This window comes from Scardinius erythrophthalmus (assembly GCF_964197995.2).
Source record: "Scardinius erythrophthalmus genome assembly, chromosome: 5".
In the NCBI taxonomy this organism is placed as follows: Eukaryota; Metazoa; Chordata; class Actinopteri; order Cypriniformes; family Leuciscidae; genus Scardinius; species Scardinius erythrophthalmus.
This window is the reverse complement of record NC_138225.1, coordinates 14,424,049-14,442,479: the sequence shown is the minus strand read 5'-3', so window position 1 is coordinate 14,442,479 and position 18,431 is coordinate 14,424,049. Positions and strand designations below refer to the sequence as shown.

The following is an 18,431-nucleotide window of genomic DNA, read 5'->3' as shown; positions in this document are numbered from 1 at the left end:
GATGCGTTTTTAGTTAAAAACCAAAAGCAGCAAATGTAACACGTTGGTGTCTCAACATGCAGTAAGCATCAGCACTTGACCTTAAAATAGGCAATGCATCGCCAACAACTAAAAGCCCCATAAAAGGAGTGCAGTATTAAATATCAAGAATCAAATAATATCAAGGGTAAAGGTTCAAATTCAACCCTTTCACAGAAAGCACACAACCACCACACTGTGCCAACAACCTGGAGAGACTGAAGGCACAAACACATCTATGACTGAGGAAACTAAATCATACACATGGCGAATATTTATGTTTAAATAGTCCAGGTGAGATGCTTACTTACAGACATTTATTATAGCTTTTATGAAAGTGTTGATTTCAGATATGAAATATCTTTTAAAGATATGTCTTTGTACAGCAAACATAACTGATGTCTTTTAAAGTTCATAAACTAAGATACTCAGAGAGTATGCCCTTGATGAACAGATTGACAGCTTATCTGCATTTTTTAGGCTTAAAGGAACACTGCACCGTTTTTTGAAATAGGGCTTATTCACATTCTTTCATGCATTTAGATTGGTGGGTAAATGCATTTTTGTCTCAGTGCATGCATTGTTTTAGTTTGATAGGGTCGGCGCTAGCTTAGCACAATGAATGGAATCCTTTGTTGCCAGCTAGCATGTCCTGAGTAAAAGTGATAAAAAAAAAAAGAAACCCACGTAATTACTTCTTGTGGCCTGCGTATTCACAACAAGTACAAATAGTGATGCAGATTAACACTAGATGATTTCCTAGACAGATATTGACTTGGGACTATATTAGGGGGAAGCACAGGCGAAGCACAGCTACTTAGGCGAAGCACTGCTACTTGGGCGCAGAGATATCACGCAACACATGAAATTCCACGACTTCCGTCAACATACCGGCGTGCAACGAGTCAAAACACAGAAGAAGAAGAACAACAAGCGTGACCTGCACCGAGTGTCTTCGCTTTTGGATTGTTTATTTTGAGAAGTTACAGCTACAGTTACAGCAAAGATGGTAATTACCTGCGTAGCAAAAGGTTGTGAGAACAAGCAAAGGACATACACGAATGTAATGTTTAACAGAATTCCATCGAATGTGGAGCTGAGAAATAAATGGCTAGCTGCTCTGGAGATCTGTACTTCAACACCTCTCTACAAAATCAAACAGTATCGTGTTTGCGAAGAGCATTGTGCACCGGAGGACTAAGATACTTTGAAAAAATGGAATATGGGTCCAGAAAGACGGTACTACGTCTGAAACATACGGCCGTCCCATCCCATCTATTCAAATCTGTTCTGCACAGGCAGAACAAAGTGCACATGTAAGTTGTCTTTTATTACTCTTCCTTATGTTAATCTGTGTCTTTATTCGGTTGTAAGATGCTGAGAAGCTGTACATAGACTACGGTTCAAATAACGTTAGCCTCCTCTTGTATAACCTCTTGTTGAATTCAACCTGTTTAGCATGAACAACCAAACTAAAATAAAAATCGCTGTTATCGTTACCTGTAAAATGAATTGACAGGGCTAAGTTAGCTATATTTCTCTCACCGAGTTAGCCTGGTTCTTTTGACTCAGGAGTTTTAGTATAACTACTAGAGAGGAGAAGGCTACAAGCAGTTTACTATACATGTGTCATGTTTAAAATAATCACTTACTCTGTGGACAGCTGTCCATTTGGTCCTTTCGGCGTGGGGCGTTTTTTCCAGTTCAAAAAAATCGAGTACTGCCGGATGGATCAGCGCTGTGAAATCCACGGTAGCTGTGACACAACTGCGGGCACGCTCATCTTGATCTGACGCGTTGAGCCTGGTCATCGATGGCAGCAACTTGTCCCACTCGCCACAGCACCGACACTATTTCAGTCTGCATATTCTCCCAATAGCCAAAACAGCCAGGCAGCTACTATTCAAGCCGGAATATGGACGGAAGTGGTGGGATTTCATGTGTTGCGTGATATCTCTGCGCCCAAGTAGCAGTGCTTCGCCTAAGTAGCTGTGCTTCGCCTGTGCTTAGCCATAATATAGTCCCAAGTCAATATCTGCCTAGGAAATCACCTGTTAATCTGCACCGCTATTTGTACTCGTTGTGAATACGCAGGCCGCAAGAAGTAATTACGTGTTTTGTTTTGTTTTTTTGATCTCTTACTCAGGACATGCTAGCTGGCAACAAAGGATTCCATTCATTGTGCTAAGCTAAGCTAGCGCCGACCCTGTCAAACTAAAACAATGCATGCACTGAGACAAAAATGCATATACCCACCTATCTAAATGTAGGAAAGAATGTGAATAAGCCCTATTTGAAAAAACGGTGGAGTGTTCCTTTAATGAAGGTTTTAAGGGCTGACTGAGTGCACTTTTAAACAGCACTAACTTATTCACTAATACTGTTATTCACCTGTTGCCGTTGGTAGAATTCAGATACAAAAAAAGAATGGTCCTTGATAGACAAGAATAGAATCTTGAACAGATTACACTTATCAAACCTTAATTTAGCATTTAAGGGGAATGGCTTGGCTAGTGTTCTCTGGTTGATGATGGAGCTGTGAAAATTGTTCCATCTGCTGAATCCAAAAGTATTTATGCACAAAAATATTTATGCACTTAAAGCTACAATATGTATTTTTTTTCGCCGCTAGGGGTCGCTAACCTCTTACAATAACAAAGGTGTATGTATGTTGATGACGCAAGCGGAATTATGGAACTTGCCGTCATGCCGAAGGATCTAATAATGTTTATGGATGAGTGAATACATTGATGTTTTTAACATGACTTAGGAATGAAGCAGGGCGCGATTGCTAATGAGAGACAGATATCAGCGCCACACACGAGTCCCGCGGATATAAAGGAATAAAGACATTTCATTCTAACGAACTAATTTACCCGCAAGTGCTGAATAATACTTACACAGGTCAGTTTATTAGACGAATGAAACTTGTGAGGTAACGCAGCGCTGTTTCACTTGGTCTACACTATCACACTAAACTACATTTGAGTGTGTTGAAAGTTATAATGTGTTAGTTTGTTATTGTTTATAGTTTGTAGGCTATGTTATTCAATATGTTAGTTTATCTGTATGAGATTAGCAGTAAGCTAGATCAACATTAGAATAACATACGGATCATATTCTAACATTTCATCATGTTGAGCTTTATAACATTAGTTTTATGATTTGCTCACCTCTACATTTGCGCGTCTCTGTCAAGTCGAAGTTTGTCACAGACGTGGAGCTCTCGGCATCTCGAAAACGTCACGCTGATATTGATCCTCGTTTTGTTTCTCCTTTTGTCCCAAATTCTGCTTGCCATGATCCATGGCTGGACTGGCCATTGGGCATACCGGGCATTTTCCCGGTGGGCCGACGTGCTTTTTGGGCCGATGCATCTCATACTCATACATACTTTTTTTTTTTTTTTTTTTTTTTTTACAGCCCATAAAATGTGTACATCGGCGGCCCATTCGTTTTGTTTTGTTTTGCTTAATTGGCGGCGCTGGGTTTGTGCCGGTGTAATGCACTGGTCAAAAAAAGTCAGTGTTAGTTTTTTTTTCTTTTTCTGACAGACCAGCCCATGAAACACGTAGATCAGCGGCTCTTTTCTTGATTGACACTGGGCTGGCCCAATCACAACTTTAAACGAGTGAGTGAGCGCGCAGCAGTGTCAGTGTGTATCTGTCAAAATAGTCAGCGAGATGGAGAAGAAACACAAGGAATGTGCAGAGAAATAGCGTGAAAAAATAGAACCAGGCCCTTAAAGCAGACACTGTAAACTGTGTCAAAATATATGTTTTCTGACCTTCATCAGCTCCAGCGGCAGATGATGATAGTGAGGAGGATCAGGGGAGAGATGAGAAAGTGTAGAGCCTGCGGTAAGCAGAACTACTTTCAAAACACTTAGGCTATGTCATGAGTGTAGGAACCCATAACCCAGCTACAGATTATTTCCACATCTGTTGACGATTACCGCAATTCACTAGAAATTTAATGAGAGGCGTTTGTAAACCATGTTTTCCGCCAAAATAAAAGATCATGTGCTTATCTCTTTCAAGTATAGAAATTGGTACAACACTAATTATGAAAGTTTCCTTTATTTTTTAGTGCATTTGTTTTACAAAATATGGCTATTACTGTCATTGGATTAATTGGTGTAATGTAAATAGACACTGTAACTAAAAGAGGTTTGAATTTTTCTTTGTTTAATTTGCACACTGAATATGGGTTGGAGCTTTTAATTTTGAACTCTCAAAGTGCACCAGATTGATGAATTTAACATTAAAATGCACAAAATTTTCTCACGGGGGGGCATGCCCCCCAACCCCCCTAGAAGGACCGAGGTCCCACCACCATAGTTTTAACAAAAATCCTGTAAGAAACACTTGTATTGCTATGCCAGTGCAGCTTATAGATTGTTTCAGGATTCATCACTGTGTATTATAGTTCAACTGTATTAATAAATGTCAAATTTTTACTTATTTCATTTGTTAACTCTCACTCGTTCCTATACTCACTCATTACATGGCATTAGTGGTTTTAATGAATAGGAGTTGGTATGCATATAATTAAGGGCGTGCAAAGATGGGTGGTGTTTATGATCAAATAGTGGGCTGGTCTGGGCCAAAATGCCCGGGCCGATTTTTTGTCCCAGTCCAGCCCTACCATGATCCATAATGTTTGAAAGAAAGAACAACAGCGTGAGCGTGCCGCTATACGTAATGCAGTTGTCCACGTCTGTAGCCATGGTTACTATGGCAGTACGAGCGGAAACCAGAGATAACACGGATATTACGTCATTGACAAGGCGACACGGCGACAGGGACGAGCCATTAAAGGCACAATATGTAACCTTTTTGCTTTAAAAATAGCAAAAATCACTATATCTATGTTATATATTTTTTTTTGTTGTGTACTTTCATTATCCCGACTGTTCCAACAACTTTCAAACCAGGAGAAATTTGTAATTTAATTCGAGAAACGTCCCATTTCTTTATTTCCGTTTTGTCGCCTTCAATGGCGTCATATCCGCATTGTCCCTGGTTTCCACTCGTGCTGCCATAGCAACCAGACCTATGAACCAGAGCCCTCTGATAGTAACCAAAGCGACTGACGCGGACAACTTTGTAGTTCGCAATGTCTATTTGCACGCTGTTGTTGTTTCGTTCAAACATTATTATGGACCATGGCAAGCAGACTTTGGATAGAAAAGGGGAACTAAAACGAGAATCAATATCAGCGCTGTGTTTTCGAAATGCCTAGAGCTCCCATAGACAGTATATAAACGAGAGCTCCACGTCCAAGACTTCAACCGCTCCTACATGTACTTTATTAAACAGGTGAGCACATTTACATAAAACTAATCAATGTTATATAGTTCAACAATGATAAAATGTCAGAATATGATCTGTATGTTATTCTAATGTTGATCTAGCTTACTGCTAGTCTCATACAGACAAACTAACACATACATTCAAATGCAGTTTAGTGTGATAGTGTAATGTTAGACCAAGTGAAACAGCGCTGCGTTACCTCACAAGTTTAATTTGTCTAATAAACTGACCTGTGAGTAGTAATTCTGCGTGTAGTTCGGTAGAATGAAATGTCCATATTCCTTTTATATCCGCGGGACTCGCGTCGCGTGTGGAGCTGATAGCTGTCTCTTAGCAATCCCGAACTGCTTCATATCACAGTCATGATAAAAACATCGATGTATTCAGTCATCCATAAACATGATTAGATCGGTCGGCTTGACGTTGATGACAAGATCCATAATTCTTAGCAAATGTTGCGTCATCAATCTACGCCTTTGTTATTGTAAATAGGTTAGCGACCCCTAGTGGCGAAAAATGCCATACTGTCCGTTTAAAGGACGTGAACTTCAAAATTTTAAATGAGATTTTTTCTACTAATCAATTTTTAATATTGAAATTTAATTTTGATGTGATATGGTGCAACCCTTTTGGATTGAGGTGCAGAATTAGTTAAGATCTAGGAGGATTAAACTCCCACCCCTCACGGTGAAGTTTATTAGGTTTGGTGTATGTCTGGAAAACAAAGAGTGTGATTTTGTTATTCATTTCTTGTAATGTTTTGGAAAGTTTTTCATTCATAAATGCAGATGGTTTAAATCTAAACCCAACTTTAATCAGTGGATGAATGAGGTTAATACCTTTTTATGCAAATTTTTAAAAATTTGTTAAAAATAAGAAAGCCATTAAATTGATTTCTCTTTTGGATACCTTTAAATTAATTTAAAAAGCCCCTTTTGATTTATGGGTTTATTGAGGGTTTCAATTCAATTAAAAGTGACCTTCTTCAGTGAGGCGCATAGGCTACTACTGAGAAGTGGCGATGGTATGTGTGTGAGTCTGTGAAGTGGCAGCCAAGACTGTGATTAGAATCATGCCAGGGGTTGAGACGCATCACTGACCCTGCTTTCATCCAGTCCGCTTCACTTGACGCTCGCGCAGCGTTAGACTCGCAGCAGGCTGAGTCAAACATCACCGAACTGTGTCCAAAAGTGACTCAGAACTGCGCTTTGGTGTTTTTGACACTGCACCTGCTCCGGATAATCTCGTTACGATGACATTCAGAAACACCTCCTTGGATGTATTCTCGCAGTTTTATATCTTTCAGAATTTCTCCACGTTTTTTAATTTCTCTTTGGACACGATGTACGAGAGAGGAGCGAATTACGAGTCTGAATCTCACAGACCGACTATTAGAGCGCTTCTCATCGTCTCATATTCCGTTATTATCGTCATCTCGCTTTTCGGAAACGTGGTGGTTTGTCACGTTGTTATTAAGAATAAAAGAATGCACTCAGTGACAAGTTTGTTCATCATGAATTTAGCCATTGCTGACATCCTTATAACTCTCCTCAACACGCCTTTTACACTGGTAAGTTTACACGAGTTTCACTTAATAGGCTAAGAAAACAATGGGCTGTCTTGATTTTTATTTATTTATTAAAATACAATTATTAGGCTACTCGTTCCTTTTTATGCAGTTCAAAATCTAGACAATTTTGTTACAGGTCAATCGCTCATAGTCCTAATCTTGGATTTAGCTATATTCAAAATGCATTAATACAATTCGCTCAAAAAAGAAAACAAATTGAATGTGTAACTGTCCTTAGATTGGAAAATATTAAGGCTGAAATTCTTGAAATCTTAGTAGCCTATAACCTAAGTTGGTTATTTATTATTTTTTCTTAATATTTTTCTGCCAAATCTATGTGTGGGCTTACCAACGAAACCCATTATTTATCATGTGACAAGAAAACAATTAAATATTACACCTTTTTGACAGTTTTTTGTCTTTTTGAGTTGATATTAATTACTTTAAAAATAAATTATTTTTTTTTTTAAATGTTTCGTGAATAATTATTAAGTATGTAATACTTTATTCTTACAGCACTTGACATTTTTAGACACATTAAGTCATAATATTTGTAAAAACAAACAAACAATAATGTTCTTAAAATCATATATCCAACATGAATAAGAATGTTTAAGAACTTGACACATGGGTTTAAAACAGGATTTATAAAAGATTTCTCACTGTTATCTTCTTGGACATCTTTATTTGTCACTGAGCCGATTAATAGCTGAAGCAGTTTAATAATGTACTGGTGTTTGGTGGTGGTGTCTCCAAACAAAACAGAGCGTTTCCAAAAGAGTAGGATAATGCTGCATAATTCCTCTAGAGTTTTGGTGTGTTGTTGTCTCTATAACATTGTTAATTGTTTAGCAGAGACTAGAGAATGTGCATGATTCATCTCTCTGTGATTGGGTGGGGGGGAACATGTGCATGCATGCTTTTTAATTCTTACATGTATCTGGATCCAAGGCCACTTTACTTGTTCTCTCAGGTTCGGTTTGTTTACAGTACATGGGTGTTCGGGAAAGTGATGTGCCATGTGAGCCGCTTTGCACAGTATTGTTCTGTCCATGTCTCTGTTCTTACACTGGTTGCCATCGCCATTGATAGACACCAGGTAAATGTTCTCACAAACAGCCTTTTGTAAAATATTATCAATGAAACCTTTAGAGTGAATAGCTTTTTCCCACCTCTTATCAAAACTTAATGAATCAGTGAATACCAATGTGCAGTCATGATTGGGGATTGTTGCTGTCCATCAGGTGGTGATGCATCCAATGAAACAGCGGATGTCTCGGCTTCAGGGCGTAGCCTGGATCGGTGTCATCTGGCTGATGGGGTCTTGCTTCTCTCTACCTCATGCCATCTACCAGAAACTGCTGCGCTTTGAATTTATGTATGAATTTTCTCTTAATCTTTCTTATTTATTTAGAAAATCAAGTAAAAATTACTTTGTGACAATTTAATTAGATGAAATAATAAGAATTTTATAATGTCATGATGAAAACATTTTTACCGTGCAGGGGCACAAGAAATCACCGTTAAATTAAAAAATATTAAAAAGCTGCATTCAAAGTCATGCCTGAATAGAGAGATAAGTGCTTCAGAGAGATATGTTTTTTGCCCAGTGAAACCTCTCATTGTATTTAATCTGTCATCCTTGATTGCACTATGAGTTCTAGTTATGAGCTTGAAAAATGCAATTTAGTTTATTATGGTTAATTAATTATTTTACATGAAATTGCTTAAAACAATGAAAAAATAATAGGATTTTCTTCATTAACAATAGTGTGATGTTAAAAGGTTAGTTAATCATTTACTCACTCTCATGTCATTTCAAAACCATAAGACTTTCTACACAACTTAAACTTCGAAACACAAATTAAGACATATTTAATGAAACCTGAGAGGTTTCTGTCCCTCCATTGAATTTCCAGGTAACCAAAACTTAAAAGATCTGAAAGGTCACGTCACAAAGGCTTCGTAAAACGAATCCATTTAAATCAAGCTGTTTAATCCAGGTCTTGGACATAGTGCACATCAGACAAACACAGAAGCTTGTGCATGTTTCTTATGCTAGAACAAACCTCATTTGTTCTTGTGCATCACACATGTATGTTTGAGCTTCCACGTTTACCAGTGTGCCTTGTTTATTTATGTTGATCAAAGTTTAGATGTAAATAAAAGCCTAAATGAAATCTGTTAATCACATAAAGTGATCATATCTCTTCACTAGACTTCAGACAAAAACCTCTCAGTGTTTAAAGTCAAGTCAAGTCACCTTTATTTATATAGCGCTTTATGCAATACAATTTTTTTCAGTGCAGTCAAGTCAATGAATATTGAGTGTCTGAATATTAAGTGTCCCACACTAAGCAAGCCGAAGACTACAGTTGCAAGGAACTGTAACTTCATCAGGTGACAGGATGGAGAAAAAGGAAAAAAAAACTTAGGAGAAACCAGGCTTTTTAGAAGATTAACCAAAATCTTTTGGGTTTTGCAGAAAATGAGGGCGAATAATTGATGATAGAATTTTCATTTTGTGAGTGAACTATCCATTTGAAAGATTTCTCTTCTTGACTCTTTTAGCAATAACAGAGTACGGATGGTATGTCTGCCCAGCTTCCCTCATCCCTCAGATCTCTTCTGGAAATATCTGGATCTTGCCTCCTTTGTTCTCCTCTACATGTTGCCCTTAGCGATTATTTCCTTATCGTACCTCGTGGTGGCCAAGAAGGTTTGGTTCCGGAATGCCGTCGGTGATGTCACACTGGCTCAATCGGCCGCTCATCGCAGGAGGAAGAAGACGACTTTGAAAATGCTGATTGCAGTGGTGGCTGTGTTTGCTGTCTGCTGGTTTCCTCTAAACTGTTACGTTGTGCTGCTGTCAAGTAAAATGATCCAGGCTAATAATGCCTTGTACTTTACTTTCCACTGGTTGGCCATGAGCTCTACCTGCTATAACCCCTTTATATACTGTTGGCTCAATCACAGCTTCCGTGCGGAACTCAGAGCCCTGCCTCTAATTGGCCGTGTTGTCAAGGGCAATGCCATCCAGCAATCCTAAGGAAGCACCCAAGATTTCACCATTCTATTTTCTCTTTTAGAATTTCAGAATTTTTATAAACACATATTTGCATATGAAAACAGTATAACAGTCTCCCATCCTGGTGATGCGGTTTATCATTTTTATCTCACCCACGGCTGTCATTCAGTCCTCTCCATCTTATTGAAAATGACACTTAAAACCATCTCTTTCGAAAAAACTGTGTTGCATGGAAGAGATGACATAAATACAGTAAGTATAAGATGTTAAATAGAAACTCTGTTCCATTTTTCAAGAAAACAAGTTTACCTAACAGCTAGAAAATCAAATAAACTCCATAGTGGAACACACTACGTGACTTTTAAAATCAGAACCGATTTTAAGACGTTGACATCATACACTTGCTGAAAAACTGCATCAAACACAACTGAGGATCACACACTAATAGACTTTCAATTTATTCTGAACACAACAAACTCACTCAGAAACATGCGTCTTGTTGCTAGGAGATAAGTGACAAATAAAAAACGTGTTCTAAAATTGGCTCAAAATATCAAACTTGTTTGATTTTTTACTAATGGATGGGATCGTAGACTGAAGCTGAAAATTTGGAGTCTGTGCACATCATACACCACGTGATTTTCTGTGAAATCTGTCAACTCCAACTGTCCAAAATCTGCTGATTGTCTCTGACTTCTGACTACAAGCTTCGACTTGTCCAGACTGTAAACTGAGGCAAAAGTCATAGAGTGTATTTCTACCTTTGGTAGGATTTAAAGGGGCTTTTCACGAGTTCACACTTACATCAAATTAAACAGAGCAAAGATTATGCGTATTTGGCATGCTGTCCAGGGGAGGGCTCCAAGCTCTGAATTTTTGCCTGAACCCAGAGCACCCAATCTGAGCTTAATAAATAAAATGTAAATCTATGACAATTATATTTTTATAATGCTACCTTTGTTAGTATTTATTGTAAAAATAATAGGTTGGCCAGGTCTCTGGGGTGAGCTTTCATTCACACCTTGCTGAATTATTCTTGCGCCATTAAGTAATGAACTGAACTCCCATTGCTCTAGCAACGAGTGTGAATAACTGGTGCAGTTTAATGTGACCACTTTGACCTGTAGCCTTTATCTGACAGTGTTAATTATTGTCAGTATGTTTTGCCGCTTATGACATGCAATGGACCAAGTCTTGAAATTGTGCAAAAACTCTTTCTGGGGCTTTTCTTATGTGCATATGCAAAGAATAAAAAAAATCCTTAGTGAACAAAACCTATAAATCAAATATAATTTACCTACTTGGACCTGACTTAAATGTAGGTCTACAGTAATACTATGATACAGTAATGGAGGTGATAATTAGAAGGAAACTGGCCCGATTACTGCAGATACTGTGCCCTTAAGCAAGGCACTTATCCCAGCGGCTGCTCCAGTGGCCCCAGCTTGGGGAAATTGGGGGAAATTATTTGCACTGGACATGGTGTGATAGGATTGTAAAAAATACACTAAAAGCACATTTAGTCTGCGAAGAGAATTGTCAAGGGAGCCAACTGTTTAAACCAAGCTAACACAGAGGTGACTGTTGTATTGTATCATCCTTATAGGATACTTTTGCCCAGTGGGTGGGTATTTTGCTTTGAATTGCTGCAAAAGAGGATTTTACACATAGCATTAAATCCAGCCACAGAAGAACTGAATGTATTGTTGCACAGTTATTTTAATGCATAAAATAAATTCCTATGTTGCTATTTGATCTTGTGTGACGTTAGAGCGTGTGAGGGTGTTTGTCCACACCGTGTGTAGATATAAATGTCTATTTGGATTTTTCATAGTTCTGCAAGAATTAATTGTTGTAATTGTTATAGTTGTGAAGCCGTTATAGGTCTTAAATGAAATACTAATTGAAACGATATGGGTGATACTGTAAAATGTTAAGCCTATGCCTGTTTCCTCTGTGCCTGTGAATTCAATGTATATATTTCAAAGATGATAAATGAACCCAAAAATGTTATGTTTGCTTGTAATTTAAATACATAAACTATTAAAAATGTTACACATCAGGTGGTCATGGAGATGTTTCTATTTTTGTAACATGAGCTGCAAACTAAAATATATTTTGTCATGAGTTATTGTCAAAAAATAAATAAATTAAGAATTTATCAATCTATCAAGCACTCTTTGCTGATGTTGAAAAGCTGTTGTTCTGTTAGACTATCCATTTGTGAAAGACAGATTAATTTATTAAATTGGAGAGAAATAGACACATAATTGAATGAGATAAATTCCCATACAGTCGCTGCTGATACGCTGCAATACATCTATAGGACGTTTCCTGTCAGATGTCAAATAGACATTTAGAAGATGTCTTTAAGATGTAATGATTTAGAATGTATGTTAAACATTTTTAACGGATTAACATTTTCATGGGTTAATAATTTTAATTCTGCTCTGTACCTCATACAAAACTATTATATACTGCCAGAGAGGACTGCGACTGCAACACATCATCATGTGAACGATTTTTGGTACCGGTTTTGACATTTTCGCAATAAATAAATTATTGTGATTACACGTGTTGTTTTTCTTCGTAATTGTAGCCTACGTAGTTTTAAGAAATTGTTATGGGTAGGAGTAGGATTAGTGGCTCAAAATATATTTTAATGGTATATTGTTAATAAAACTGCCATTTCTCTAAACATCTCTGTCCATTACGTTTTATCCTTTTTATATTCTGGATATTCTATTTATATACTAAGTCCTTAGCCCAATCAGCTTGCAATCACATCATTGTCTATAGGGCACAGCTGATTGATTCCTTCTGTATCATTAGCCAATGAACTTGCTGCTGAACATTCAGGTACTTCCTTACAGTTTGCTGTAGAAGTTTGCAGTGTGCTTTCAGAAACCCTAAATCTTCCCCAGCTCCACCTGTATAGATCTGCTAAAGGGGTGATTCGCGCATGGAACATCATTATTAAAAAATGTAAAAACGGCAATTTCTTTGCAAAAGGAATAAAAAGCTGTAGGCTACAGAGTCGGCCTTCACTGAAGAGCTAACTTCACAGGTAAGAAAAACAGTTTGATACTATTAATTAATAGTAATTACTAAGTGAATGCTAAAGACCTATATTTTTGTGAATTGGTGAATATTCAGGTGAATATTGTTTTGTGGCCACGAATTAATAATAGGCTACCTCAGCACCTTTTACTAACTTGTTCCCTCGTTTTACTATATTGTGGCGACGTTGTAATTCGTTAAATCAAAATGAGGGATGGAATTAGTTAAACGTGTCCACGATTTATTAAAACGAGGGAACAAAAAAGTTGCCGTACTCGTAACAACCAGTGGGGCAGGGTTTTCTATTATTTTGAAGGTACCCCGGGCGCCGCCATTGGCTAGCGGACACCCACCTGCTGTTAGCATCCCATTGACTCCCATTCATTTTGGCGTCACTTTGACAGTGAATAACTTCACATCTGAGGCGTTTAAAGACTCCATTTGTCCATTATTTATTTCTAAAAAAAACACGAAAATGTATAAAAGGCTTCATTACCTTGTAGCTTCCGTTATGGCCCCGTAGAAGCAATTTTTGTAAAATTAGGCTAACGATTGCGTCATAACCACGCGACTCTCAGTCGCATAGTAGAGAGATTACCGTATGGACAGGAGGAGAAGCTCGCGGACAATCGGGGGGACGTGGAGGCAAAATTACAAAATAATTAATCAGAATACATAGCAAAAGTTTCTCCTGCTCCCAGCTCATGGACAGCTCCTACTCACACTCTCCGTCTCTGCAAGATTCGGAAGGGAATGATTCAGATTTCTCTTGGCACAGCTACTAGAAGACAGACGGGTTGCTCACGTCACATCTACATCATCAAGCTCAGTTTGAGTCTGCGCAGTACGCTCGACCCCCAGGAAGTAAGAGTTTCTAATTGACTTCACTTTGTCTCCGTTGAATCCAATGGGGTCGCTGTGTCCATTTCTTTTACTGTCTATGGTAACAACAAATTATTTAGATCAGTATACAGGGTGTATATAAGAACGAGCAGAGAGAGAGACCCACCCCTCCGCGCGCGCACTCTCACCGTCTTCAAACAACACGAACACTGTATTGCTCTCTCTCCCTCGCGCATATCAAAATCAATTGGCACGATAGTAAAAGGTCGGAAGACCGATTGTGTTTTATAGATCAGTAGTTTGTTCAAATAAAGTGTTTCATTAGTTAGCATGTACATGTTCAGGAAATAAAAAATACAAATTGTATGGGTTAATGTAAGTAGGCTAGGCCTAATGGTAAACAGACTCTGCATGAAGCTCTTTTGAAGCTGTCAAATGGTGTCGCTATTGGACACTTAATTGTGATTATTGCTGCTCTGAGATTTCTTATAGGCTACTGTTGATTGTTTTATCTTTTTTGTTGTTGTTGTTTTTTTTTTTTTTTTTTGAAGAAGCATTAGCCTACTCTTGCCTAATTTATGAGGTAATTTATATACCTCTCAAAATCCACTTTTCTCAGGATATAGCTTCGGATGCCACGATGCCATCAAGCGGTATCTCTGGTCGTAATCAGTCCTTCACTGACCAATCAGTGTTCATTAGCAGAATGCTAGCGTGTTATGGGCAACAACAACTCAACCTGTAAGAAATTGAAAGGACATAAGTACTCGTTCATTCAACTTTCGACCTATAACCCATGTTGAACTTACAAAATCTGCTATCAAATATGAGATTTCTCAACAGCAATCGGGTAAAAGAGACAAATTTTGCCGTCTAGCTCCATAGACTCCCATTCATTTTGCACTCATGGGCGATCGCCCCCAGTGGAACTCTGGTGGAACTACAACCGGTACAATAGGACTTAATAGGGAGTGGGCAGGCTCTCCGTAGATGGGCTCTGGTCATGAGCCATCCAGTCCAAGCGTGCTGCACAAGCCCTGAAAAGTGAAGCCAAAACGTCTCGATCGCCCCCCTGGTGACTAGTCCTAGGCCAACTAAACAATTAAATTACACTTCAAATATCTTTTTTCCAAAGGTGGTGTTGGAGCTACATTAGTTTGCTTTCAGTAGTGGTAATTTTGTTAATTAATTTGTTTACCTTTATAATTTGCTCACATTAGTAATATATATATATTTTGGTAATATTCTTTTGTTGTTTGTTTAGTTAATTGTTTTATTTATATGTTTAGTCTTTATTTTTTGGTTAGTTTAATAACTACAATGTTTGATTTAGACACCTGAGGGCAGTAGTTGGCACAGGTAAAGGTAAATATAGGTAGGAAGTAGGAGGTGACCTGTAGCACCTGGGTGATGGGCATATGGTTTTTTACCAGCGCGAGAAATGCTGCATTGTTTGCTCAGTTGGAATAAATAAACCAGCCACAACTCTGAATCAGCCTGGAATTGGACTTACTTCTTGCCTGCGTACATCACCTGCCCAGGGTGCTAGAAGTTGTCGTTTGAAGTTTGATTTAAGTTTAATTTTCTTTTGTTTGTTGACAAACGGCCACTACATCAAGTAAAAAACCCGCTCATTGATTAAAGAAAGAAGAAGAACTTTCCTTGGAATTCGCTTCGGATATTATTGGGATACCCGATGGAAAATCAGCATGGATTGTTTTATTCACCATTCATGGATTATCCGCTGCCATTGGACAGAGGCCTGGCCCGAGCTAAGAAATCTCCAGTTGGTATGTACTGCTAGAAATGCCATATAGGAAAACGGTTTCATGAAAAGTTACATGAACTTAAAACTTGGACTGCTTTAATTGGCTGGGCGCTTTGTTGAATTATCAACGCACCGAGTGGCCTACATTCATAAAAAAGTAAAGCCAGCGCAGTGTGCGCTTGTGTGGATGAAGAGGATTTGTTTGTATAAAACAAAGTTGTTTCAATAAACGTTGCCATCTTTGCTAACCTTGTTGCCTGGTTGTGAACATTCACTGATATTATCAACAATTTGGCTATACGTTTGCAGCAAAATGACAGATGTGGAGAGACCGGAATCAAAGCGGTCAATTAAACTGACTTCTAAAGGAATGTGCTTTTACATACAAACTTGTCAAGAAAAACGCACTGCAAAAACTAACCAGGCTAAAAAGCTTATGGATAAAATCCGTGCCCTAATAGAATTAAATGAAAATGCCGATGCAGTGAACACTAAGCTCGCTTTGTTCATTAAGTGTTATGAAGAAGCACTCGATATTCATGAAACATTTATGGAATTGCCTCTACCAGTAGATAAAATACTCAACACTAAAACTAAAAACTTTGAGGAGAAAATGAAATCATGTCATGCATTTATTGAAGATGTGAAGGAGTGGCTGTCTAAAGCTGGTTATCCATACTCACCGCCAAAAGAACCTATCGACGCAGGATGCGTTGATGATGGAATACAACCTGAAGACAGTATTTCTAACGTCTTAAGTGTAAGAGAAAGTTCTGTAAAATCACGTGCAACCGGCATATCAAAGACTTCTGCAACATCCGCGGTGCGCATTAATGCGGAGGCCGAGAGAGCAGCTCTTCTTAAACGCTCTGAATCTTTAAAAAGGAAACATCATATAGAAGCGCAGGAGGAAAGGCTTCGTAGAGAAAAAGAGCAATTGGCGCTTGAAACAGATTTGGCAGCTACAACTGCAAGGCTTCAGGTTTTAGAAATGAACTCATCACAGCATGGTTCAAGACGATCTGATGGAATGAACTCTTATTTGGAGAGGAGCAAAGCTCAAAGATCCATCGGTTTAGATCCTCTTGCCAAAGCTTTTGTCCCATCTGAAAATGATGTTCTTGCTGTACCTGATCCTGCATCAGTTGTTAGGCCAAGACAAGGATTTGCTGAACGAATGTATGGAAGGCCGTTTGGGCCAGAAGCTCCATATCAAGAAGTACAGACTGTAAATGGACGTCAAATGGGACATATATTAAATTCTCAAACTCAAAGCGGTAACAACCAAAATGACTTGGTGGGCATTATGCAAAAACAAAACGAAATCACTGCAATGTTGGTTCAGCAAAATATATCCTCTGTTCTTCCTCCAAGAAATCAGCAAATTTTTGATGGAGACCCTCTTCAATATAAATCCTTCATTAAAGCCTTTGAAAATGTAGTGGAGAAGAAAACGAATAATCCCAGCGACTGTTTGCATTTCCTTGAACAATACACTAGGGGGCAGCCAAAGGATCTTGTGCATAGTTGTCAACATATACCTCCAGATCAAGGCTATCACAGAGCCAAGAGTCTTCTTGCTCAGCATTTTGGAGATGAATATAAAATTGCATCTGCTTACATGGAAAAAATATCTAACTGGGCACCCGTTAAAGGTGAAGATGTAAAGGGATTACAATCATTCTCTCTGTTTCTCCGAGGATGTTCAAACCTAACAGAACAAGTAATGTATATGAGGGAACTGGACTTACCATCTAACATGCGGAGTATCATTTTGAAACTGAAAAAAGCAAGAAAGAAGTGGACAGAGAGTTACATTCATTGATCTTGTAAATTTTATTGAGAGACAAGTGAAAATTGCTTTAGATCTAGTTTTTGGAAACATTCAAGATCCTCAACATCCTAACGTCAAGGCTTCCTGGGGCAGCCAGCACGACAAAGAAGAGAGGGAAGCAGCTACTTTACGAATGTCACTCCTGTGAGGGAAGAAGCTATGGCACGGCCTGCAGAACATAGCACCCCCTCCACTCATTGCTGTCTTTTCTGCCTGCAGAGAAACCACACACTAGGTCAGTGTTCACAGTTTAAAGCCAAGACACACCAGGACAAGATCAACTTCATTAAGGACAAGGGTATTTGTTTTGGTTGCCTGAAGGTAGGCCATAGAAGCAATGACTGTATGAGTCGATTGGATTGCCATGTATGTCATCAGAAACACCCCGGGGTCCTTCATATAGAAAGACAGGATAAAGGCACATCTGTAGAACAAGCCAAACATCCCGTGAGCCTTCCAAGTGATTCAACCATAACCTTTCAGACGTGTGGCCATATTGGGGCCGGTGTGGAAGATGATTCTACCTTCTCTATTGTTGCAGTAAAGGTCAGAAGCAAACTGACTAATAAGATCATGCAGACATATGCTTTCCTGGATCCTGGCAGTTCTGGCACATTCTGTACCATGGCGAAAAGGTTAAATTTGCGAGGTAAGAAGACAAGCATTTTGTTGAGAACAATGGACCAACGAAAGGTTGTGAATGCTCATGTTTTGTCAGGTCTTGAAGTATCTGGCATGGGTGCTGAAGATTTCATAGAGCTTCCTGATGTTTTGACTCAAAGAACTATACCTGTGTCTATACTTAATATTCCACGACAAGCAGATATTGATCCATGGCCGTATTTGAAGGATGTAATACTCCATGACATTCATGCAAATGTAGATCTGCTTATTGGAACTGATGCCCCTATGGTTTTGGAGCCGTGGGAAGTAATAAATAGCCTAGATGAGGGCCCATACGCTGTCAGAACCAGGGTTGGCTGGGTCATTAATGG

General features: G+C 38.6%; 1 protein-coding gene across 2 annotated transcripts; it reads left to right on the top strand.

Moving 5' to 3' along the window:
- Positions 1 to 909: 909 nt before the first annotated feature.
- Positions 910 to 11,992, top strand: gpr83 (G protein-coupled receptor 83; the record flags this gene model as incomplete). 2 transcript variants are annotated; one of them, XM_081365431.1, is made up of 4 exons in its annotated part: positions 910 to 1,334; positions 7,855 to 8,002; positions 8,148 to 8,281; positions 9,475 to 11,992. In XM_081365431.1, 4 exons carry the CDS (start codon positions 1,126 to 1,128, stop codon positions 9,950 to 9,952), a joined length of 969 nt encoding a protein of 322 aa, XP_081221557.1. In that variant the 3' UTR covers positions 9,953 to 11,992. The 2 variants fall into 2 exon arrangements, with proteins under 2 accessions (XP_081221557.1, XP_081221556.1); XM_081365430.1 differs by lacking the exon at positions 910 to 1,334 and adding an exon at positions 6,586 to 6,903 and having other exon boundaries at positions 7,877 to 8,002.
- Positions 11,993 to 18,431: the final 6,439 nt, after the last annotated feature.